The 24,418-nt window shown below is 46.8% G+C and overlaps 1 protein-coding gene across 3 annotated transcripts; it reads right to left on the reverse strand.

Moving 5' to 3' along the window:
* Positions 1 to 30: 30 nt before the first annotated feature.
* On the reverse strand, positions 31 to 20,187 carry CBX7 (chromobox 7). 3 transcript variants are annotated; one of them, XR_009486518.1, is made up of 7 exons: positions 20,004 to 20,178; positions 18,641 to 18,684; positions 14,590 to 14,655; positions 13,999 to 14,065; positions 13,059 to 13,398; positions 10,347 to 11,063; positions 31 to 155 (listed from the first exon to the last, which is right to left on the reverse strand). XR_009486518.1 is itself a non-coding variant. In XM_059846466.1 (6 exons), the coding sequence occupies exons 1-6, from the start codon at positions 20,070 to 20,072 to the stop codon at positions 10,915 to 10,917; spliced, it is 732 nt and encodes a 243-aa protein (XP_059702449.1). In that variant the 5' UTR covers positions 20,073 to 20,187; the 3' UTR covers positions 4,214 to 10,914. The 3 variants fall into 3 exon arrangements, 2 of the variants coding, with proteins under 2 accessions (XP_059702449.1, XP_059702448.1); XM_059846466.1 differs by lacking the exon at positions 31 to 155 and having other exon boundaries at positions 4,214 to 11,060; positions 20,004 to 20,187; XM_059846465.1 differs by lacking the exon at positions 31 to 155 and having other exon boundaries at positions 4,214 to 11,063.
* Positions 20,188 to 24,418: the final 4,231 nt, after the last annotated feature.

The raw sequence follows: 24,418 nt of genomic DNA on the forward strand, positions 1-24,418 counted from the left end.
AAGGAAAAAACAACAATAAAGGCGCTTAAATATTTTCTTTCCTTTTTCTGTGTTTTATTCCGTTTAGCCGGTGTGAGTGGGTGCCAGTATAAGGTACAATTTTTGAGCCAGTGTAAGGTACTGCAAGGTAAATGGGCCAACCATGCTACATAAACCTGTAAGGAAACCAGAAAAATGTTAAGTCACTTAGAGGAATTCCCTGCCCTGACTATTACTGCAAACCCTAATTAATTTGCAGCATACTTTACACTCTTGCAGGTGCTAAAAAGACAAAAATCTCAGTCAGAAATCGTTCTCTGTGACTCAAAGTAGAAGTTCATGGCCCTGCAGCTGTATTTGTGTGAAACGCAGAGTCCACCCTTACCTGGAGGACCTTATCTGGCCCGTTCTGGTTTCTCACCTGCTTTTTGGGTGAGGAGGCTGTGCATTTCAGATACCCTCTGGAAAAAGTGGGAGCTGTGATGAGGGCTAGAGGGAATGCTTGTCCTGCATTTGCTGCTCTTTCTAAATCCACCATGACCAGCAAGGTACGTCCAGAGCACTGGAATCCCTCTGCTACCAGCCACTGTGGCCCTCACCACCCTTTCTACATTTGCATTCACATTACCTTTCTACCTCTTGCTCAGGGGTTTCACCCAGAAGGAGGAAATTCTGGAAACAGCTATACTATGGCTATAATATCAGTTCTAGTAGGGATGGATTTCCCAAAGTCAAGGCAGGCAGGTAACATTCAAAAAATGAATGTTTTCCTCACTGCCTGTGATTCAGGCAAGATCTGTTCAGAGTGTTCTTTTCTTTTTCACCTTAGCAGCTGAAATATTGCAGCCAACACAAGCTCTCTGCCCACAGGAAAAGTGACTCAGGAGAGGATGTGCTCCTCACTGCCATGTCCCCATTTGCAGTGGGGTTAGTGGAGGTTGCTGGATGCTGATGGAGACAATCCCACAGACCCCGGTTCAGGATATGTGACCAGTTCAGAGAAGGACGTGTTTCCACAGTCAGGGACTGAAGCACAGCGTGCTTCATCACTGTTAATTCTGCATTTATGACATACCCCTCACTCCGAGTATAGGCTCTAAGAGGCCCTTTCTCAGGTGTTTGGCATCACAGGCCAGGCAGGAACAAAAGTCCAAGACTCTCCCCTAGAGTGGGTCAAGTCCTTCTGGACTGCCCCTTTTCTCTAGACACCACCTTTTTTCAATCTCAGTTCTTCATATGCTTAAAGGTGACTCCAAAAGAACAAATCCATCACACTCATTGCATTTTGCTTTTCACTTTTTTAACTTTGCACATTAAGTGTTCATTAACACCATCCACATTTAAATTAGCGTTTGTTACTGCTCACTTTGCTTAAACAACTGCTTTTACATTTGTAGCTGAGTGTCAAGCAACTGAGCTTTCAACCACCAACATCATCCACCCCCAAAAGCAGGCACCCTTAAATCAAAAGGGGAAAAAGTTTTTACATGGCTACACAGACATATGTGCAGGAACCAAGACTGGTGGCCTTGTCCCAAACCAGATGTGTGGGTCACGAATAGTACAGCCTGCCTCAGGACAGGAGCAAAAGGCACCGTGATCCACGGACTAGAAGGGGCAGCAGCTTTTCAGAGAGCTCCGTGTGTTCTTTCTAGTTATTTTCTCCTTCCACCTGTCAGCAGAACCTTCTTTCCTGCCACAGCCACTGCTCAAATCACTGCAAGCTGCCATTGCACAGGTATGGCCTAACACTTTCATCTACCTTGTACTCTCACAAAGCAAAATAGTAGCAGAATATCCAGCTGTTCAGGGCATTGTTGGGCATTTCCTTTGTTTCATTCACATTTCTAGTAAAACACTTTAAAAAAATCCCAACCCACCTGGGAAGACAGCCCTCCCTGAACAAGCTATTGTTCACTACAGACACCGAAATATTTTTCTTGCAACTCGCTGCTGGCAAAACTCTGGTGCCATAAGATACACTGTAGCACTTCTTACTAGGAAGTCAGTGCCTGGAAGCAATAAGCTATAGGAGAGCAACAAGATCCATCAAAACCCCTGGTCAGCAGTGTAGGGGCATGGGGAACAGCAGCAGATGTGAGAGAATTTTTATGTGTTCTTGAAATGACACTTAATAATGGGAAACTCAGCTGCTCAAAGTCAGTGGCTGCCTCCAAGCTCATTTTTTTGTGGACCTGGCAGGAGTAGCAGCACTTATCTCCAGGAGAAAAACTCCAAGGGTTCATTAAGTGGCTCTGCTGCTCTTCACTCCAGTAAGGTCACTGTTAGGAGCAGCAGATTTTGGAAAGCAAGTGGTCAGTTCCTGACCTATACTAGGAACAGCTGCACACAGCCCAGCCCCTCAAGCCAATGCCATGTACATTTCCAAGCAAACCCTTGGCACTATGGGCATCCAGGTGGATATGTGCTGGGATTTCCCTGCTGCAGCTCTGAAACACACAGAGGCAAAGGCAGGTCCCTTGGAGCTGATCCTGCACACCAGTTACGGGTGGCTCAGCGTGGCCCAAGCAGAGCGTGGCCAGAACAACCAGCCCTCTAGCCCAGTAATTTTTTGATGCAGCAGAGAGAGAAGGCCCATGGGGTTTGTGCTGTGCCTACACCAGTGGGATGCTATGACATCTCCAGGGCCTGCCTCGGAGATCCCAAAGCAGGCCCAGCTGCCCAGGCTTCCACTGACTCAGGATGATTACACAAGTCCCCCAGATTTCTTCATTCTCATTTTAAAAGCAGCTGCTCGGCAAGCAAAATGCTCTGAAGGGCAGGGAAGCTGTGTGGCACTGAACAGACAGGAAGTGACTGCCATCCCAGGGGTCACACAGGCTGCATTTCACTTTCTGCTTCTCAGAGAACATCAAACTGCTCAAACTTGTGGTTTCCCCTTTCGCCAAGTGCCCTTGTTCTCAGGCATCCAATGGGGAGAGCTGTGCAAGGCAAGTCAGCTGCACTGCACAGAACAGAGGGGTGGCATAGCAACAGATTATTAAAAAAAGGACTGCCCAGATTAACCTTTAATCCAGCCAACACATGCATGCAAAAGGACAAGCTGTTTCTAGTACCAGCCAGCCTCTGCAGCTTTGGCAGAGGTAGGAAGACACAATCTCCAGAGCAGGCTTTCCCGTAACTCTGCACTGCAGTTTCTTACAACTTCACCTGACCTGCTAGCTGCTGCCAGAAAGTAAGTGGCTGGCTGGAGTCCTGCTCTGATGCCATCACTCAACTCCAGCCTCCCTGGCTCAAGGCAAGCATGCTGACAGCCCTTTGGTAACACAGGCAAGACCTAATCACGCTGCCTCGAGCCATGACTGACTCAGGAAACGTACTCCACCCCCCTCTGCTTTTGCTCCACTTGCTTTTGTGATTGATGCCGTAGGTGCATTCAGGTGCAGGGCTCATCCCCACATTACATCTACTAGAGGTATCTGAGACAGCCCCATTCTCTTGGCCAGGTACCTTGATAAAGACCTGGCCTCCCTCTCCACAGGGATGGAGTAGGACACATCTTGAAGGAGCAAGCCAGGCACCCAAGTGAACTAAATGACATTTGGGATTTCCTCCATGGAGTATCAGCAGTTCCAGGACTCGAGTTCCTTGGCTAAGTCCTGGGGTGAACTAGGGGCCAAACAGTATCCAGGAGCAGCTGTGCTCCTGAAGAGGTCCCTGGAAGCCTTGCTGGCCAAACCATTAGAGGCTTTGGCTTGGAGGAGACCTGCTGTCCTGCTGGCAAGCGCAGCAGAGCATGTCTGGCAGTCCAGGCCTCACCTCAGACTTTCTCCATTCCAATGAGATGCAGGATATGGGGCACACCAGCACTTTCCTGGTGCTGCCAGAGTTGTCCTGGCACTGCAGCCTCATGAAGGATGTAGAGAGCTCCCTAAACCCAGAGCAACAGCCACCCTGCCATCAGCGTTCTCCTCTTCAAATTATAATCCATCAAAGACAGACCATCCAGGTGAGCCCTGGACAGCTCTAACTTACCCAGTGGGTTAAAAATTAATAAAAACTTGACCTCCTCTAATCAAAGTAACGAGTAATGTCAGAAGCAGCCTTTGCAGACTCCATTCTTCATCAACCCTTCTTTACCGATGCATGTTCTCCGTTCTTTCTCTAGCTGCACTGCGTGTTTATACACCAATAATTGTGGCTGTTGGAAAATAATTCAGCTGCAGAATTAAAGGAAGGCGGGGGTAAAGGACCACACAAACATACCATGCGGTAAATGTCAGTTCTTGTATTTAATATTTTAATAATTGTTTGCAACATTTACCACATAAATCATCTAAATAAATAGATGCTGTACAGTCTCTTATCCATATCAGTACAAAAATAAAACCACACTTTGTGTCAAATTATACTTGAGCCTGCCCTCCCTTTGCTATTACAATCTCCTTTTACAGCACATACTCGCTCAGAAAAGGCATTATACTCTGATTGGTTTGTTTGGAATTGGTTTACTCCCTATTTCCCCCCCTCCCCAAATACATTCAATTAGTCTGTACAAAAGCTAGAAGCTCATTCTGTGCAAAAGGAAGCTTTCTGTGTGCAAAGACTCCAATACTCTAGCGTGCTTATGGGAACAACAGCAACAACTGAAGAGACAGGAACAAAAATAATCAGGGACCCTCCCCTCTAACTGACCCCATTGTCCCCCATCTTCCCCCTGCAACAGAAAGGGAGCACACCAAATTAGGTGAGTCAGTGTGCAAAAGCGTTCTAACGATGTGCGTACGCTGAGGGAAAAGGTTGGTGCTGAAAACCCAGCGAGGGAACTGGGGTGTTGTCCCCCATGCTGCAGAGCTGACTAGGTGAGGGAAAAGGGCTCTCTGCCCTAAACCCCCTCAAAAGGTTATTGAGATATACAGAACAAAAGCTTCATCTAAATTATTTTAGGTCTTTTGTTGCTGTTCTGTTGGAGATGAGGTGAGGAAACGGCCTCTGGAAAAATCCAGCAGCTACTGAAGACAGCTGCTGGTTCACCCTGCCTTCCTCTTCCCCACTCCCTGCAGAAGGACAGACATATCCGCGTTCCTCAATTAAGCTAATAAGGTGCAATTTTTCAGACAGGAAACTCTATAAAGATGTCTCTGGAGCTGGAAGAAACAAGTCAGAGTTCCAGACTAGGACCACTCAAACTGAAACTCAACTTCATTTTTCCCTTTCCTTGATCAAAGGAGGTGGGGAGGGAGGAAGTCAACCTGCGCCCCAAAGGCAAGAGAGGGATTTAGCAGGTCTCCTCCCTTAAGGAACCCTCTGCTCCTGGCACGGTGGAGTACACTCTCCCTCATGGGAGAGAGGCAAAGGCTGGGTGGCAGCTCTGGAGAAGGAGCAGCCAGCGGCCTGAAACAGATACATCTTTTGCTTTTCAAATGCCACTTTTAGACAGACGATAAGGAGTACTTAGCACTCCTAGTGCTTTGCATTTCCAAAGTGCTTCAAAACATACTTCAGATTTAAAAGCAAAAAAAAAAGCTGCTTAACATTTTGACAGATTTGCAAAAAGCTTCTTTGTGCTGACACTACATTTTCTGGTTAAAAACCAACAACAATAATAAAAAAAGGCTTTCCACCTCCTCGTCCTCCAAAATTCCCCTCCTAGCCAAAACTTTGATACCCCAGTAATGAGATAAGCTGTGATGGAGGTTCAAATTCTTAGGAATTCTACCCCATCACAGCTTTATAGTAATCCACAGCAGCCCCAAATGCTCTCACCTCAACCATTCATGGTTAATTAGGGATCATCTCCTGCACGCTCCCTGCACTTCAAGAAGTTAAGGGGGAAAGAGAAAGAAGTGGAAGAGAAAAAGGGGTCATCTCTACAGCAAGTGCTAGTTATAGGAAAGGATTTGAAGGGTCTGAATTCCATTTTAAGTGATTGCTTCTCTCTCCTTCCAGTTGTCCTGGGGCTCTTTTATAAGCCTTCCCTATCTTGACAACCTTTGCGTGTGGAATCCAGGTGGTTTGACACCCAGAATCTCATGCTTTCTCTGTGAAGACAGTAAGTTCAGGCACAGGACATTGTGGCCTGTTGATCATAAGCTATTTTCTCAGAACAAGTTTATCATGCCCTTGGGGAAAACCTTTACAACAGGCATGGTGAAAGCAATGTGTTCCATTGCTATATATTTAGGTAGAAATTGCCCTATGCAAGTTGTCAACGTACACATCTCCCTTGCATTCCCAAATGGCAGAAGACTGATACATAAATGCAGCATTCACCTCTCTGCAGGCCCATTCAGAACTCCACTTACAGATGATCAGTTTCACTACAAGCTCTTTGCTTACATTACACCTTCTCTCTCAACTACCAGCTGACCCAAAGGCCCCTCCTCAGTCACCTAGTGAGAGCAGTTCCAAGGCAACTCTGTCCCTCCCTTCCCTGACCAGCATTTGTCCCTACTATTTTCCCAGAAAGGCCCACCACCCTCTTCTTCCTAGGCTGCAGGTAAGCCAGGGAGGAACAGAAGATGGGTAGATACAAATTGACTTTAGAAAAGGAGGTTTTTGTACTTTCCCTGCTTCTGAAAACAAAAGCTCAAAGCTTGAGAGGAGAGGAAGAGGTGGAGAGGTGGTGGTAGACCACCTTTGCTTTGCTTAATACACAGATGTGGCTGGCAGCCCCCACTGTCTTCCACACCCCAGCCTCTGTTGTGGCTACCTTGGAGGGACATGCCTGAACTACCCTGCCTACATTTTGACCTGTGTGAGGCCTCCCTTCTCTATTCCAGTGAAACCATCAAGCAGCACTAGCTGGCGTACAGCATGAAACAGTACTGGGACCGAGGGCCCCCTGTGAGGTGAAAAAACAATTTTATACATCCAGTCACAAAACACCAGAAGAACAATTCTGGACAGTTTCACAACACTAATAACAAAAAAAGCCATTCATTTCTCAATAAGCTTCTCTATGTCTGAGCTCTGACATAAACAAGAGTCAATTCACTAACAAATTTGGGCTTATTTTGGCAAATGGAACTGCTTTTGAGTGTTCTCACAATAATATCCTGTTCTTGCTTGAAAAAAAAAAAAAGATAAAGAGAAAAAAAAATCACCTTAGTCTGACTTCACAAGCAGAAGGGCCCCCAAGCAAACGCAAGACAATAAGGAGCATGCAGAAGGCTACTTACTGCCACTATTTACGTGTTAAAACTTGCTGTTCCAAGGCATCACTTGTATATCAGAGCAATAACATCTAGTTTATAGCCAACCAGGAACAGAGGCAGTTCTTTCCACATAGATTTTTTTTTAAACACAGTGTTAACAAAAAAGGCTTTCCAGTCTCAGGAAGTCCCCCAGGTCTATCACACATACAGTGAACTCACTGCAAGATCTATAAAATAAACACTTCTGTCCCCCAACACTGCTGGTAAATTTTCACATGGAAACAGTTCTAAGAATGACTATTAGAGTAGTTCTCTGAGAAGGTTGTTTCTTGTGTACAGCGCAGTAATTTCCACTGGCTGAAGTTTATTTTTCTTGTTTACAGCCATGGAGCCAAACAAGGTATGGGAGAGTTAGCCCATTTCTATTCTCGGCTTGTGCTTCAAATAGAATTATTAAACTCAGCTTCAGCTGGATGCTATTCTGGCTCCTCTAATCAAACGGAATGCTTAACAAAGATCCAAACACAGCATCTGATTTTCATGATATGTTAGCACAGGAGGTCCCAATTCAACTGCCAGGTTTTGGGTTGAACTGGCAGATGGACAGTACTGGGGAGAAGAGACAAACCCAGACAACCTGTCTTTCCATCACTAGTAAAACCCCCTCTACACCTGCAGAGGTGGAATAAAGCTAATTTTAAAGTCCCTGAAAACCAGCTCTACCAAGGAAGTTTACAGTGATATGTCCGCAGACAATGTGGAACAGAGTCACATCTTAAAGAGATCAGGAGAAAAATCTTCTTGAAAAGTTCTTTGAGATATACAAGAATTCATGAATGTCAAAAAAAAAGTCCACACCAATGAAGTAACTGCTTAGTTTCCTACCACAAACTCCTCTTCACACCCTCCCCTCCAAACCCACGCACATGCAGCTTGTTGTGTCTTAACCCCGTTATGGTTAGCTCCTCATTGACACAAAGCAGCATGGCAGCCAGATACTTTGTTCCACACTTTGTGTAGCAAGATGATTAGTCACCAGCAGAACACTAGGTAGCCTGATCCAAAAAAATGATTAAGATATGAAGCTGTGGGTGGATCCTCTTTGAAAGACCACCACAGGTCTTTGAAAACTCCACTGAAAGAGAAAGAAAATACGTTTAAAGAAAAATGCCAAAACAATGTGTTGAGAAGTGTCAGGTGGAGAGTGGAGAGAAAAGCAGAGGATGGAAATCTAGTTTATTAGGACAAGCTCTTTCCTACTGCAGGATTGATATTGCTTCCAATGTCAGCCAAAGCCAGGAACTTAGTAAATAGGAAGTTTTTTTTGGTGCATTTGTACACTGAGATGAAGACATGACAAAGGCAGCAGTTGGTGCATTACAATAAAGAAAACAGATCCTATAAATGCCATGAAGATTTAGCAGGATGAGCTGCAGTTCAAGACTTTTTTAAAAATAAGCTCAAACACTACGTTTCTGCAACCATCACTACCTGACCTGCTCCAGCCCACAAGAGTGGACTGGGCCACATGGTGTGTCCACTGGTCACAACAGAAGAGACACGCAGGTATTCAGCATATTTGGCAAGTGTCAGGAAGAGGGAGTGTGTGGGTGATGGTAACAACACCATCTGACCCCACATCCTGCAAAAGAGGGTGCAACTCCAGACACAGAAGCCTCGCTCTGGACACCCACGTTCAACAAACATCCTGCGCCTGCATGCTTACCTCATCAGCTTGCCCTTGCTAGCTATTGCAAGCTTCTTTCCCAGTCACTCTTCCTCCCACCACATAATTCCCCCCCAGCTTCCACTTCTCACCCTCTCAGATTTCTCCATAATAAAACTCCCATATTACTTCTTTGACAGATAAAAGGTCAGTCCAGAAATTCAAGATCTTCCCAGTGATCCTGAAACTGCTCTGATGGCATGAAAGACAGACCTGCTCCAACAGCTCTGAGATGGAAGGGGAAATCCTACATCTACACTGAGCTGCCATGTCCTAAATGAGGTATAAATTGCTTCTAGTAAAAACCCACAGTGGCAGTTCAAACACTTTATAATAAGAAAATGTTTGGAGGACCAGAAACCCTAGAGCTCTCAAATTCTGCAGGCCAGGAGCCAAGCCCCTCAAACAAACACATTGAGGATTTCCACAGGCGTCTTTTTCTCAGAGCTAATAAGGCTCATGGCTCCATTTTGAATAAGTACAGAAGATAAGAGATGCTTCAGGTGGGGTGGAGTAAGGAAACATAGTATTTGAGGACAGTAATCATGACAGTAGCAAATGTTACCCTGCAGCACTCTGACCTGCAGTTCCCACTTTAGACTACCTTACTTTTCTTGCTTTCTGTTGGAAAAGGTCTATATTTAAAAAATTAGGTTATTTAAATAAAATTTGCTTTTAAAAATGGAAGAGAACATGCATGTGCAAGAACAGATTCTATGCTAATCTACCAACTCAAAATACAGCAATTCTTCAAAAACCTGAAAGTGTCACAGGCAGTCCAGCACAAGGCATTTTTAAGTGCAAGATCAGGCGGGTCTATTGAAATGCAGACCACTTTCCTTGGCAAAGATTTTTAAGCCTTCCAAGGGGAAGTTCCTATCAGTAAAGTAGTACAGGACCACAGATACTGTGAGGATACTGGAGTCATGGAAGAGAATCACTCAGGCAGCACAATCCAAGAATTCTCATTGCTAAGAATTAGGAATTTTTCCCCTCCTCAGATCTAATACATGCCTTCCCCACATGTTGTTTATTTTGGATCTCTCTATGGGATCCAAGAACAGAATTTGCTGCTAATCAAGGTCCATTTCTAGCTCAGTTCTGTCCAATTCCTGCGTCCTGGGCCTGTGCCAGTATCTTGGATATCTCTGCAGTGCCAGGCAATGCTTCAGTTGTCCTATTAGTCCCTCCTCCCAGGGGAGAGGAGTCAGTTTTCAACTAACTTATTACCACAGATTCAGGGCAGGATTTGTTATTAATACTGAATTTGGCAAAGGGTAAGAAGACCCCGCTTTCCATAACACATTCCTCACACAGCAGAGCCAAGCCTGCAAATCCTGTTTAGCATATAGAGAATGGTATGTCTCAACTATGCTGGCTTTCTGAGCTTTTAATGAGGGCAAATTGAATTTATGTTGCCAGTTTGGATTTCAGAGATGCATTGCAGTCTTTCCGCATGATCAACAATCAAAGGGAGAAAGCTCTGCTGTCTATATGGACCCACGCTGCAAAGACTGACTTACCACAGACAGGCAAATATGCTTCTGAAGTCCTGACAGCAGGCCACAGGGAAAACAGCACTGGAGAGAAAGTCTTAACAGGCTGGAGTTATCTACACAGGTAGGATCCATCGCCTCTCACTGCTGCAGGAACAGAGGGAGGAGGAAGGTGGGAAGAGCAATGTACAGAGATGTATCTTTATCCAAGGGATATCAATTGCAGAACAAGGCGGCAGGCTAGAGATCCAGCTCTCTTTCCACCTCCACATGCCCTCTCCCCACAAATGCAGCTGCTGCCACTTAACAGGATAAAAGGCGAATTGTTCAGCTTGCTGCTTTCACATCAAGGAGGGGAGTCTTTGCCAGGGAAAGGGCTGTCAGTTTTTCAGCTGGACAAAGCAATGACAAATACACACCCCCTACACTGCCCTTTTTTGTGTATCTGAAAGGGGAAAAAAGAGGAAAAAAAAGGGTCTCTGTAAACATTTTAAGAGGAGACATTTTGAATTTTTTTTCCTCTTAAGGGATAACATCAGCCTTCCCTAGCCCCATCCTAAAAGCACTGGTTTTGGGGAGCACTGCAAACAGAGATTCAGAACTGCGCACTCCGGTCTCGAAAGAAACCCTCAGCCACTTGTGCTTCTCTGAAAGTGACGGTGATGGAGTTTGCCGTGATGTCTGTCACTGTCACTTCGCTAGGGGGCACAGTGGGGATCCAAGGGAGACTGGCATCCACATCTGCTGCAGGAAGAAATGCACAAAAAAACATGTTAATGAAACAGAGAAGGTGAGGGAGAAGGTAGGAGGAAGGGGAGAGGGAAGGAAAGATGGAAAAAGCGTCTCCTTTCTGACAAACTGTAGGTGAAATCAGCCTGTACTGCATCTGCATGTACAGAGCAAGAAGGAACATGTGCAAGCCCTACCCTCAAAGGCTAAAGGAAAATGGAGGATCAGGTGTCTGACACATAGTAGTATCAGAGCAGCCTACACAGAGGTCAAAAGACCCTGTAAAACCACCAAGTTCATCTAGCCATCCACAATTCCCCCATATCCTTCATCCCATCTCAGCCCCTAATTTGGTTTTGTGTCAGCAAGGCACACTTGCCCTGGTTTGAGCTGTCTTCTAAACCCCCTACCCTGCTGTAAAGGCAAAGATTAAAATCTCTTACACACACTCTTCAGATACTCCTAGGGGAGTCAAAGGGAGACAAAATGGAGGGTCTGCCTTGTACTGCACCTGCAACGCAGCCTGGGTGTGATACTCTCAAAAATCCCTCAGTAGTGCTCCATAGATGAGCTGCTCTTCCTTTCTCATATGCCTCCTTTGCTCCCACACAGCTCCATACAAGAAACTCAAGCACGCCTGCACTTACTCACTGTAAGAATAATTATTAGCCCCTCTGGCACCCAAAGGCTCACTTCCCCACAGCCCCCAGAGACTGCCACATAAACAGAGAGGAAGGAAAACACACCCTCTCCCTGTCACTCTACCTGTCCACTATGTACCTTGTTGTCCCAACCTGGGCAAAGAACAAGACCCCATTTAGAGTCTATTTCATGTCTTCTGTCTCAAACGTCAGGGGTATCTACTTTCCCCCCAGAAAGAGTACAATTCCCTTTACAGTAACTGGGATTCCACACAGGCCGTATGTCAAGGGGAGAACAAAAACAGTTTTACAGTTCTGTAGTGCCACTCACTCTTCTGATCCCCAAGTGCCACACATGTCTGAGGAGAACAGCCCCACACATTTCCTCACTGCCAGGATGTAACACTGGGTTCCTCTGTGCTACTCCCACTGCTGCCTCCCTGGATTCTGAGCACCATTCCAGTCTCTCTCAGAAAGGAGGGAATAGTGCTGATTTCCAGAACACAGCCTTCTCCCTAAGATCCTGCCTAATCCAGCCTAGCTAACAGCTACTCCTAGCAAGGAGTAACAGGATTCCCTTAGCTACTACAAGCAGCACTAGCCCCAGTTTTCCATTCCTCAGGAAAGCTACGCCTTCAGAAGCTCTAATAATGCTTAGAGGATAGAGTTTCCCTGGTAACTGAGAGCAACACACACATCCCACAACCCTCCTGCACAAGATACTGGTATCCTTCCCCAAAATGCCAAATGTGCTTGGACATCTCCCATGCCTACACTCGTGCTGCCTACCCAGTGGGATAAGGCAGGAGTTACCATCCTCACTTCATCTCTCTCTCCCTTTCTCACATAGCTCTATAGCAAGAGGCTTTAAAGGGGTGTGGAGAAGAAAGGGAAGGAGGGGGCAGGGAGTACATTGTGAGTTCCTAGCAGCATTCCTGTATGCTTCTTAAAGCAGCACTATGAGAGGAGTGCCGCTGTCCAAGCTTGTCCACTGCCAGCCAAAGTCCTTCGAGCCAAGCAGCATTCTGAGCACATGTGGATAATGTGGACAGAGGCAGAGTTCATCTGTCACACTCGTGTGTCACCTCTGCTGGGAGGAAATTTTAAGAGGAGGAAAACTTGCAGTATCTTCTGCACATTTTCTAACACAGGGGGGTATCAGGGATGTAAGGCTACATAGAGCCACAGGACCAAAAAAAAAAAAAAAAAATTAATCTCTGCTCTTCAAATAAGAAAGAAACCTGCAAACAAGAGGGATATAATATGGGCCTGACCTAAACCACAATCCCAGGAGGATGTAACCAAGCTGGAAGGATGCAGAACATCCTTCACATGCCCCAGAACTTCACCAAAGGGTGACTAGCCTTACCTTCTTTGCTGGTGTGCTGCGTGGCCTCCCAGTCTTCAGGGCTCTGCCTGGCCTCTAGGCCCACTGCATCATTCAGGAAGAACTCACGCCTGCAGTTTCGGTTCTCCAGGCTCGCCATACGCGGGAACTTCTTCCTTGACAGTCGTAGGTACTTCTGGTTTTTGCGTTGCTTCCGGAGAGAGAATGGCAGGACTGCACCCCCAGTCTTCTCGGGGAACTCTGCCTGCCCTGTCTTGGCCCCTGGCAGGCTACTGTCTCCTCCTCCAAACCTCCGTGCAAGAGAGAAGCAGAGCTTCTCCTTTCCCTTGTGAGCACTCCTCAAGTCCATGCCATACAGCCGCTGCCAAGACACCAACGCAGCAAGGGTCAGAGCAGACATCTGATCATGCAGTGAGGGCTCCCCACTGGGAAGCAGGAAAATATTCTTTGCCCTGTCTCTGAACCTTTAGATGAGCTAGGATAAGGTGTGCTGCTTCTACAAGACTGTTTCTCTCCCCTCTTCAACTGCCTTCTAAGCTCTTCCTAATATCTGTTTCCTAGGATTGGCTGCTTTGCTTGGCAACAGTAAAAGCATGCTGAAACTCCTCTTCCAGCTATGGGCTACCTTTGACTTGATGGAAAATCCAAGCTCAACATGAAAATAAAAGAACACACAAACCAGGTAACCTGCAACTACTCAGGCCCACAATTTGTAAAATCCTAGTTCAGAGAGAAAGAGCTGTTGTTTTATTTTGTTTTGCCTTTTTAAAGACAAATTAGCTAGCTCTTCAGCTAACAGGTTACAACTATCTGCCTAAACACTGATTTCATGTTATCACGTGAACTTGTTACCTCCAGTTTCGTCCATGCAACAGCAAACAGACAGTTTCCACCTCACTGAGAGCAGGGGAGCAGCACAGCAGCTAAGGAGTTAGAAATACACAGAAGAGCAAGAGGCTACCTGCAGTAGGAGGCGCTTTGGTTTGGGGCCTCTTTTCCTGTACCCTGATGCACGATCTCTCTCTTCCCTGTGAAAGAGGAATACAAATCAAACTGAGTACTAAATACCACAGCATAAAATTTAGTTGGGACCTCAATCTTTTGCAGCATAGCTTCCTCAATTTCCTTCAATAAAACCCAATGGTGACCAATGTGAGCTTGGAAAACATCCCAGAATTGCTTCCTGTAGGAGTGAAAACCTTGCAATAGGGGAATTTCTCTGACACAGCCAATCAAGGATGGGTTAGAGAAACTTCCCACCTCACATCACTCCAGTCCAGCTCTGGACCCGATTAAAACCTGAGTCTGATTGTTCTCTGGCTCAGTGCTACCTGCTCTTGGCCTCATTTCCTGAACAGTGCCAATCAAAGCTGCTTTAACCCTGTCTTCTCCATCTCAATAAACATCAGGGTACAAAAATCAAGCAGGATTTATTGCTTTACATCTCATCTTTGACTGAAATAGGGACAACAGGGGCATTTTATGCGTACAATGAAATAAAGACACTATTTCTTTTCCTGTGTCCAGGGAGAGAAAGAACATGTGTCCTTACTTTTCTTCATAAGCCACTACCAGGCGAGGATCCAAGATATGATCCTCTGGCTCCCATGTGCTGTATCTGAAGAAAAACATAAGGAATAAAAAGTAAACAACATTTTAATGAAACATTCTCTCTGCAGGCCTACCAGTGTGCTGCAGCCCTGGATACTGTCTTCACAAGGGTCGGTGGGGCCTGCCACAACATTGCGAGAGCTCTGAGGAATCCCAGCCATTCCCTCCTCAGCTTCCTACAGGCACCACCTCCCCTTCCCAAAACAGGCAGGGCCAAGCATCAAGAGGCTCTTTGTACGAAAACGGGGAAGACTTTCCTCCCCAGGGCCCCTCCACACTGTCTGCAAAGCCTGTGCAGACGCTCACAAACTGTTTTTAGGTCCATGCCTAAACAGGTCTCATCTGCAGCACTCCCTCAAATCCCACAAACCCCATGGAACAATGAGGCACGGTCTGATACATCTTTCTGAAAAATAGGTCTCTCTTAATTTAGAGTGCTCAAAGAGTAAGTACGCTTTCTCAACTGCATTATTAATTACCTCTAATCACTGAAGCTGAAAGGATTCATTTAAGAATTTAATTTTTTTCCACTGATGCTGCTCAACCAAACATGTTGGGAGCTGGGCCCTGGGGCAAGCTGATGGCCACTTGCCAACGTCTCTTCCTCCTGCTCGGCTCCCCCTACAGGTTGTTCCTATCGAGCGGAACTCATCGATTCAAAGTACCCCAACCGCACTGCGGGCAGGGCCACCAACACTGCGCCGAACAAGCTTCATGCTCCCGAAGTAGCCTGGAAACAGCATCACTCACTGCCCCAGCTCCCTCCTCGACAGCCAGACAGCTGCGACAGGAATCAGACGCTCAGGAAAGGACTGAACCCACCAAAACTCGTTCCCAAAGAGCACAGATGCACTTAACACTAGGGAGAAGCAGGCAAAATGCTCCCACTTTGGAAGCTGAAAGAATCACAAAGTGACTCTTGGGGCATGTTTACTTCTTAGGGGTCATGCTTGCCCAGAAAAGGTGGGGTGTTGTGTCTCTACCATACAAACTCTAAGGCAAGAAAGCAAACCTGAATCCTCAAATGCCTCAGAACCCTAACTTTCCTCAAATGTGAGATCCAGGCCTGGAGGCAGAGCTCATCCCGTGCCCCAGGGAGGAGGACCAGAGAGCAGTCACATGCAGGTACAGAAGGGTGCATTTGTATCAGTGCCTTTAAACAGCAAGAAAGCATTTTAGGATGTTTACATTTCTGGCTGAAGCACAGACTGCATGAGAGGACATGGGGTACACGGGGTACACAAGGGAGGTGGTTTGGGAATGCTTTTCCCTTTTATTTCTCCATTAGAGAGAAGAAAAGTACTGTAATACAGGAACAGTACTGGAGGATGGGTCTAGAAATGAAAATAAAATTCTTTTACAAAAGGGAGAAACAAAAATATGACATTCAGATATCTCAAGGTGCACTGTACATCAGAGAGTTAAGAACAGCCATGTCTTCAAAACGAGCTGATCCCTCCCTCTCTCCCTCCCTCCTTTACTCATGCCTCCTGCAGCAACCTGACTGTGAGCTGTCAAAGCCAAGATACTGTTTGAAAAGAGGAAGGTTTCCTCCCAGCTGCAGGAATTCTGGCACTCATCCTACAAATTTAAGAAAAATAACACAAGGGGAAAAAAAAGTCATTGGATTGCTTTTGATAGGCAGAAGAAAAGGGATTTGCTTAAAAAAAAAAAAAAACCACCCCAGTGGGTGTTGCCTTCTTCTCTGCAGCTCAGATTCTGGCTCCGCTGCAGTGGCAAAACACTGCATATAAAAAAAACATGGTTGAGTTTGCCACGCGCGCGCGCACACGGAGCTTTATATACGGGTACACACAGCCCGGGCTGCAGCAAACTGCAGAGAGCAGGCACTCTGGAAAACACAGATCATATGATCTTTCTTCCCCCTCCTTCTACTCCTCCTCTTCCCCCTCCTTTTAACTCCAACACAAGTTGTAAACAAGCTTGTAGATAGAATCAGATTGTCACTCCTCCATTCCCTGACTCCAGCAGTGCAATCCATAAATCTGAGGTGTAGGGCATGAATAAGATTTTTTAATTATGAAGAGGGAGAAAAAAAGTGAAATGTGAATTGCATGTGAAAGCAGTAAACTACAACCTATCCTTATTCCCTTCCATGACACTTCCAATGGAAATGAAGGGATAATAGGTACAGAGATTAGAAAAAGCAATGCAACAAGGTTGGTAATTAAGGAAGGGAATGATGTGGAATGAGGAAACAGACACAAAGATACAAACAGCTTGTGGTGCTGCATGCCATCACAGGCATATGTATGTTTAGAAACAAGGAACAGAGACTGCTAGTGGGATGAAAGTGACTCCAATGCTCTGAGTATCTTGAGTTTAAGTAATGCAAACCACTGAGACAACAGTTAAAGTGGAGGCAGGCAGGAGGAAGGAAAAAAAATAATCAACAGTCTTCAGATTTGGAGTTTGGGGGAAGAGGGAAGACGCTTGGACATGCCATACTTCAAAACAAGAGAACTCTGACATCACCTTGCACCCAGGGGAACTGTGCTTTAAATTCCCAAAAGTGTTTCTGTCTCCCCCAGTATTCCAAGGCGCAGGACAAGGACAGGCAGCAGTTAAGAAAAAGGCCTGCTCTGTCCAAAAAACACTATGCCGTGTCTCAGCCCACCTTCTTGGCAAGGGGCTTTACAAGAGAAGGACTTCAATGAGTTTGTTGAAAAGAGAATGGGATAAACATCAGTATTCTGGCCAAGAGGGGATGAGGTCTTGCAGGCTCCAAACACATTTCCCACCCTCTATCAGTGATTAAGTAAGACTTGGCTATTTGAGGCTGCAGCAGTCCAACAAGTGACCCATGCTACATGGCAGCTGGTGCTCAACAAGTGCACAAGGTTACACTCTGACAGCAGAACTCTCAAGAATAAAGTCACCTCTCCCACCACCACCAGAGAGGGGAAGCTGCTTATTTTCACATGGCCTATATCACAAGGATTAGGTATGACAGTTAGGCACCCAAGAACACATTTCAGCTTCTTGGACACCCGGTACAGCCTGGCAGAACCATCCTGGTGGGCCCCACTCTGCAGCTGCGCGGACAAACCTGTAACAAGCGGCTCCCTGTGCTTAGCAACACGCAGAGCAACTGCATGTGTAGCACTGCTGTACCCACACACATTGTCTATGTACACACACGGGCACAAACAGAAAAGCAAAGACAGGGCCCCATATGGGATGGCCAGGAGGCTGTTCTACTAGACTGCTAGCTGACATAGTAATATTCTCCACTTGCCTAATCCTTTTAGTCTCAAAGCATTTCACAGACTGCTTAAGCACAGAGAAATCGCTCTTCTTCAGGAGCAGCTGCATTTTAATGAGAGAAGTGTCTGTAAACAGTGCACAGCAATGTTGAAAAAAACCCAAACTTTTCTTCCTTTTTGCAATGGAGCAACCAAAGCAAAAGCAGAAAAGGCACTCAAAGTAACAGGAGGTTTCAGACAAGGAAATGAAGGCATGGCGGTAATTTTCAAGGGACAAAGATCACCTGCATTTGGCTACAATCAATAAATCTGAAACATTGCCCCTTTCCGTTGGTGAATTGCAGAGGGGAAGAAGTGGGACAAGAAGCCAAGACCATCAACATGTTTTCTATTTTAAAAGACTGCAGACAGCTCTAAAAATAAAGTGGGGTCCTCTTGGTGCTGACTCAGAAAAGCAGGAGCTATTCCAAGTTCAGAAGAATCCGGGTTCTTTGTTGAACTCATAAGGAGTATCTAGAAAGCGTCTCAATGAAATATTTCAGTGTGGCAAAACCCAGTCACAATAGACTGGCACACAGTTTGTATTCCTTAGCTGCCAATTCACAAACAGATTTGGGTTTGGTTTGTGGCTCTTTGATTTTGTTTATTGTTGTTGAAATGAGGGACAAACCGTTACCCATTATGAATGAAATGCTCAATTGCAGAGACACAGTGCAAGCTATTACGGAATATTAAAGAAAAAACAGACGAGTAAACACAACTTACTTTGGGGGCCATCCTTTCCACTTCACCAAGTATTCTACTTTACCCTAAGGGTGAAAAAAGGCAGAAGAAAACAGGTGAACTATGGAAACAAATATGGGCTACAGTACAAGATGCAACCAATCAACAGACTGAACTCTGCAACCAAAAAGCTTGTTTCCCATCACTTTATTTTCAAAACATAGCCACTTCCCAATTCAACTACACTTGCTATACATTTTTCTCCAAAAATTGGGCACACAGGGGTGTTTAGCTTGCTTGTACTACCATCAGCTTGGAGCATAGCTTTGCAGAAAGCTCACAGGCAGAACACTAAAAGCCAACCAGAGAGCAAGACCGAACCATCCACACATTCACAGGCAAACCTACAAGAAGTCAGCACACATAAACGCAGGAAGGAAATGTATGCCAGGAGCAAATGTCAGAGGAATTTTTTTTTTTAAGCAAAGAGAAGAAATACAGCATATCAGAACCTATGAAGAGTCTCTGCCATGTTCTTTTCCATTTGCTACACGTTATACTCAAACACTCTTCCATCCATCACAGGCACTCATCCTTTTGACCCAAGCAATCAGCAGTTCACAGCTGAAGTTCAGAGCTATACTTTTTTTTTTCACTCTAAGTACAAGACTAAAAAAAAAAAAAAAAAGCAGAAGCATAGTGATTGGAAACAATATTCAAGTGCTCCTCAAGCAACGTGAACAACTATCAAAATATTTAATGTTATACACTAAGGGGTTTGCTAAGCACTGTCCAAAGCATGGCAAAGGCCTTTGTGCATCCACTCTCCAAGAGCCGCTGCTGCAGCCACAAACGCCGTTACAGGAGAGCAGAGCAAGAAAAGCACTCGGGTACTTGAGGCAGAGAACCAGTTTCATTTTCTTCCTGGGGGTTCATTAACTTCCCAAGGTTGGAAAACACTGCCCTATTAGGAACTTTCCACCGAAGGATCTCTACACACTGCATGCTTACAGGTTAATCCTTGAAACACTCGGCGGGGACCGGAGCGCTTCTACGGCTGGGGAAACTGAGTCACGGGAGCTTTCCCAAACCCTCTCCGGTTTGGGCTCTCCCGTTTGGTGTCACCAGCACTCATCCTGCAGAGGCTGAACCCCAGCAGCGACAGCCCCCCCTCCGCCCCGCACCACCTCACGGGCAACACGTGTGTCCCCCGCCCGCCAGCCTCGGGCAGGTGCCGGTGACGCCCGCGGGTGTGAGGGGACGGGGACCGGGGGACAGCGACGGGGACCGGGCGGCCGCGCGCGCGCCCACCACGCCTCCCCCCTCCCGGTGCGCGGCGGGAGGGGCCGGGGGTGTCCCGGTGCGCTCCCCCCGCTCCGCCCCGCTCCACTCCGCCGCTGCCCACCTTCCGCACGCGCTTCTTGCGGATGCTCTCCACGGCGAACACCTGCTCGCCGATGGCCGACAGCTCCATGCGGCGGGCGGGCAGGCAGGCCGGCGGCGGCGGGCCGAGGCTGTGCAGGTGGCGGCCGTTCCCCGCCGCTCCCCCTCACACGCCCCCTCGCGCGCGGCCGCGCCCCCGCCGCCGCTTTAGAACCTGCGCAACGTTTTCCCCGGCGCGCGCGCGAGGGGGCGGGAGCGGGGGGTGAGGAGGGGAGGGAGGGAGCGAAGGAGGCGGGAGCGGCGTCTCAGGCGGTTCCCGCCCCGGCCGCACCGCCTCCGGCCCGCCTCCCGCCGGGGGGAGCGCCGTGAGGGAGCGCTGCCCGCCGCCGCCGAGCCGCGGCGTTTACGGGCGTTTTCCGCAGGAACACGGCCCCCGGCGGCCGCGTGCCGGTGGCGGCGGCGGCTGGGGAAGCGGCGAGCGGCACAGCCAGGAGGCGGGAGCAGCGCTGCTGCAGGAACCCGGAGTGCCTCCTCTGCCCGGGCGGCCGCCGCAGGTGCCTCAGCGCCAGGTGCCTGCCGCGGCCCACCTTCGAGGGGAAGGAAGCCGGGATTCGTCAGTGCTCGCCGTGGAAAGCAGCGCCGAAAATCTGAGGGCCCGCAAACGATCAGAAAGTTTTTCTAGTAAATTGCACACTTGGCTTGGTAGTTGGTATGTTAGTCCCTGACCGACTGTATAAGCACATGGCAGCCTGTTTTAGAAAAAGGGGTAAGATGAGAAGGAAGAGAGAAAAGATATATTAAGGGGAGGTGCGGAGCAGGGGAGAGAGAAAGAAAAAGAGAAATATAAAAACGGGAGAAAAGAGAGAAAAAGGGATCACCAGTCCTAGTTCCAGTGTCAATCCAGCTGATGGGATGTCAGTCCTGATATCAGCGTCGATCCAGCTGCACCCACCCGGCCGATGAGATGTCCCGGCTCCTGGGGGTGCCTCTATCAGCACAAAGGGGCTCTGTGAAGGTAGCACACGTGTAGCTATCAGTCATCGTGGAGCAAGCAGGACCTCAGGCCACCTCTTCAAGGCAGCTAAGGCTTTTTTGGGTGAGGCATGAGAAAACAGGGACATCATGAGCAGGCATTCAGGTATCCAGGCTCCCTCGCACACCAGTCTGCAGAAACGTGCTTTTGCTTCCCAACCACTGCTTCAAACAACAGACTGAGGGTTTTTTCTTTGAAGTCTTCTAGGAAACTTTTTTACATCAGAGCAGGGACTTATTTCTACATATGCAACTACCTACTCTCCCACAAATGTGCTCAGTTGCTCCTCTGCAGTGACTAAATGTCACTGGGTGCTGTTTGCATGCAAAGTCTGAGACAGGACAAACCTTACTGTAGAAATGGCAAATACACAGTGAATGTGTTAATCTCAGTCGTTTATTCTGCATGTGTTCATTTGCACACTGTATACCGTGTCCACGAGTATGGATTGGGTAACTGGCAGAGTGCTTACTCTTGCTGAAGCCATCTAAGAACTCAAAGTCCACTGTCAGGGAATGGTGACCCTTTGGATAATCATTAGGCAGAACTAGCAGTTTGTAACAGGGTTTTGGTATTTAATAGCACAGCTGTTGCATATTCAAGACATTTATACTATATTACAAAATAATGGTTACTACTACTACTACTAATAATAATAATAGCTTTGATCTGCTTTTTAATTCTTCCTCTCTCGTATTCTGTCTGTGTTTTAGACAGAATAGGGAAAGTATTTAAAGTAAAATTTTCTTTGTTTCTCAAAATTAAGACCTTCAGAAAAAGTAGACACAAAAGAACAGAATGTTTCTCTGAATTGCAAGGATCTGCTTGTATTCTTTTCCCTCACATTGGAATCCACTTGCTGAAGTGTCAGACTGGAAAAAGGAAGAAAATGTGCTCCAATGACCATATTAGCATAAAAATAAAAGAAAGAAACCCCTAGTCACAACAAACTTTCAGTTATTATTATTTCAATTATTGATAAACTTTTGTACTTCTTAGTCCAGGAAGGTTACAACTCATTATTTAATATATGTCTCCTTAAGGCCAATAGTACATATAGATAGATTAACTTTGCTAATGGATACCAAAGGGGTTCTCAAAAGCAAATTGACCTGCATTTTGATCACGAGCTCTAATACTCTTCTTACAAACACAGACAGATTGTGGGAACCCACATGCTTGGTGTTATCAGTGTAATTTCCGTGATTATTCCCTTCTTTCTTTCTGCTCTTCCCACACCAGCAACTGACCCAAGTGAAGTTTAAGCAATATTCGCCCCAGTTATGTCGCAGCTTTCAGAAAAGCACTCCGCCCAAAAGTACTTGTCGCAAAATGCTAGAGTGCCTCACTGCAGTCTGGCCAGGGGGTTGCATTTGCATGGGGTTTATCTTGCAACATTTTGGGCAAAACGTTACCCTTAAAAGCTGTTCCACCACAGTTACTTTACCTTCTGCTAATGGTTATAACGTAATTTCAGTAGTTTTTTTTTTTTTTTTTCTTTGCATTGGCAACCAAAACCCAGTGCTGAAGGGAAAGAGCAGCAACATTTCCCATCCTCCCACCCCATCCAAGTTCTGAATTACAGAATTAAGTGAATTTTGCTAAGCCATTCGTTGGAGCTAGAAATAATTAAGACAAACAATTTAATCAATCGAGGTTTTCAGATCTTACAGCCTGTTTTAGCAGTACTTTAAAAGTCATTCTGTGATAAAAGACCTTTTCTGAAGTATATCAAGAACTAGATTACAGAAATCTTTATTGGAGTTGTTCTTGTTACCACTAATTATACAGTCGCACTAATATATAGCAGTGAACTCCATGTGCAGAAAACCAAAGCAAATATTGAACCTTCCTTAGTACAAATTCAGAGACCCAGATCCAGGAGGCTTTAATCAAAATTCCAATTAACTTCAAAGAGTTTTACTTGAGTAAAAATTGCAAGCAGAATCTAGTACAGAAAAAAATTACCATTTTAATTGCTGCTAGCCTGATTAAGCGATTCAGCTTTCAGTTGATACAAGCACTTACATTAACACTAAAAATTTATTAATGGTCATTTATATTCTACAAAGCCTAATCCTGCCAAAGTTTTTTTTTTTTTTTTTTGTCCCCCAGAAGACTGCAGCAAAGATCAGCATAGCTTAAAAACCACCCAGCACATCCCCGAAGAAACGCTGCTTGGTGAAGCTTCAAGAAACGACCTTGCAGCAGCAGAAGACAGCCCTGGCAGTCCCCGTAATGTACCGGAGGAGCCGGGAGGAGCAGCCCTGAGGAGCCGGGCTGTCGATGCCGGCTGCAAGGTGCCGCTGAGCCGGGGGTGAGCCGGCCTCTCGCCCTGCGGGGCTGCGTGTTTCATTAGCAGCAGAGGGCTCTCAGCCTGCTGCCCCGCAAGCACAGGTCCGGTTCGTTTGCACACTGCGGTTTGGGCAGGCAGCCTCCGAGCACATCGCAGGTGTAAAGAGCAGCAAACAGGTACGGTCGGTGCTGCCCTGGCCCCGAGGAGCAGCTCCGTCTGCCCCATGGAAGCACGGAAGGCGCACGCAGGATGCACTGGTATGGGTGCAGTCAAGCCCAAGGGCACCAGAAATCTACCCTGTCGGTATGCTCACATCAATTAGTATTTTTCATGTCAGTTTCTTAAAACGCGTGGAAGGAATGCAGCCGCCCCCTGCTGCCAGTTGGCAGCTCCACGGCTTACCCAGAGCCCTTGGCACCAGCAGCCAGCGAACAGTGTGTTTAAATCTGTGCTGCTGTGTGCTCCTCACCTGGCTCTGATCTGCTCACAGCACGAGAACTGCCTCACTATGGATGGCCACTGAGCCCCAGCCCAAAACAGTGCTCTGCCTCTGGGTGTTACACAGCAGACACAAGGGAAAAATACGTGGAAGTCCCCCAGCCTTGCCAAAGGAGAAGGTCCTAGAGGGCAGAGGAAAGGTCATCTGGACCAAGCAGAGGACCCCCTGGGAGGTCTGGCTGAGGTCTGTCATGCTATTTTGGCTGAGGTTGCTGTGCAATTTTGTTCCCATCCGTAGCCACTTTTTGCCCAGCGTGGGGTTTCTGCACTCCTTACACAGCATACACAGCTGTTAACTGCAGCCTTCCATCCTCTTTAGATGTGAGCACCCAGCACTTCTCTTGAAATGTGGCCATGCCTTGGATGCACATCTAAGGCCCTTAGAGGGCCGTTTTAGTGGGATGGTAAGCCAGAATCCCAGACTGTATTCCTCTCAATCCAACACAGCTGGTGCTTGTCCTTTAGTCTTAGATCAACCTGGGGGGCAGCTGTTTTCCTCCGCACCTTGTCTCACAGCCAGATGTGGCTGGGAATCACCAGGTAGGTGTTTCTTCCCAGACTTCCTTGAAGAGCTCAGCTGCTTCCCAGAGCAGGATCAGTGCAAAAAATA

Source organism: Haemorhous mexicanus, chromosome 5 (assembly GCF_027477595.1).
Source record: "Haemorhous mexicanus isolate bHaeMex1 chromosome 5, bHaeMex1.pri, whole genome shotgun sequence".
Classification (NCBI taxonomy): domain Eukaryota; kingdom Metazoa; phylum Chordata; class Aves; order Passeriformes; family Fringillidae; genus Haemorhous; species Haemorhous mexicanus.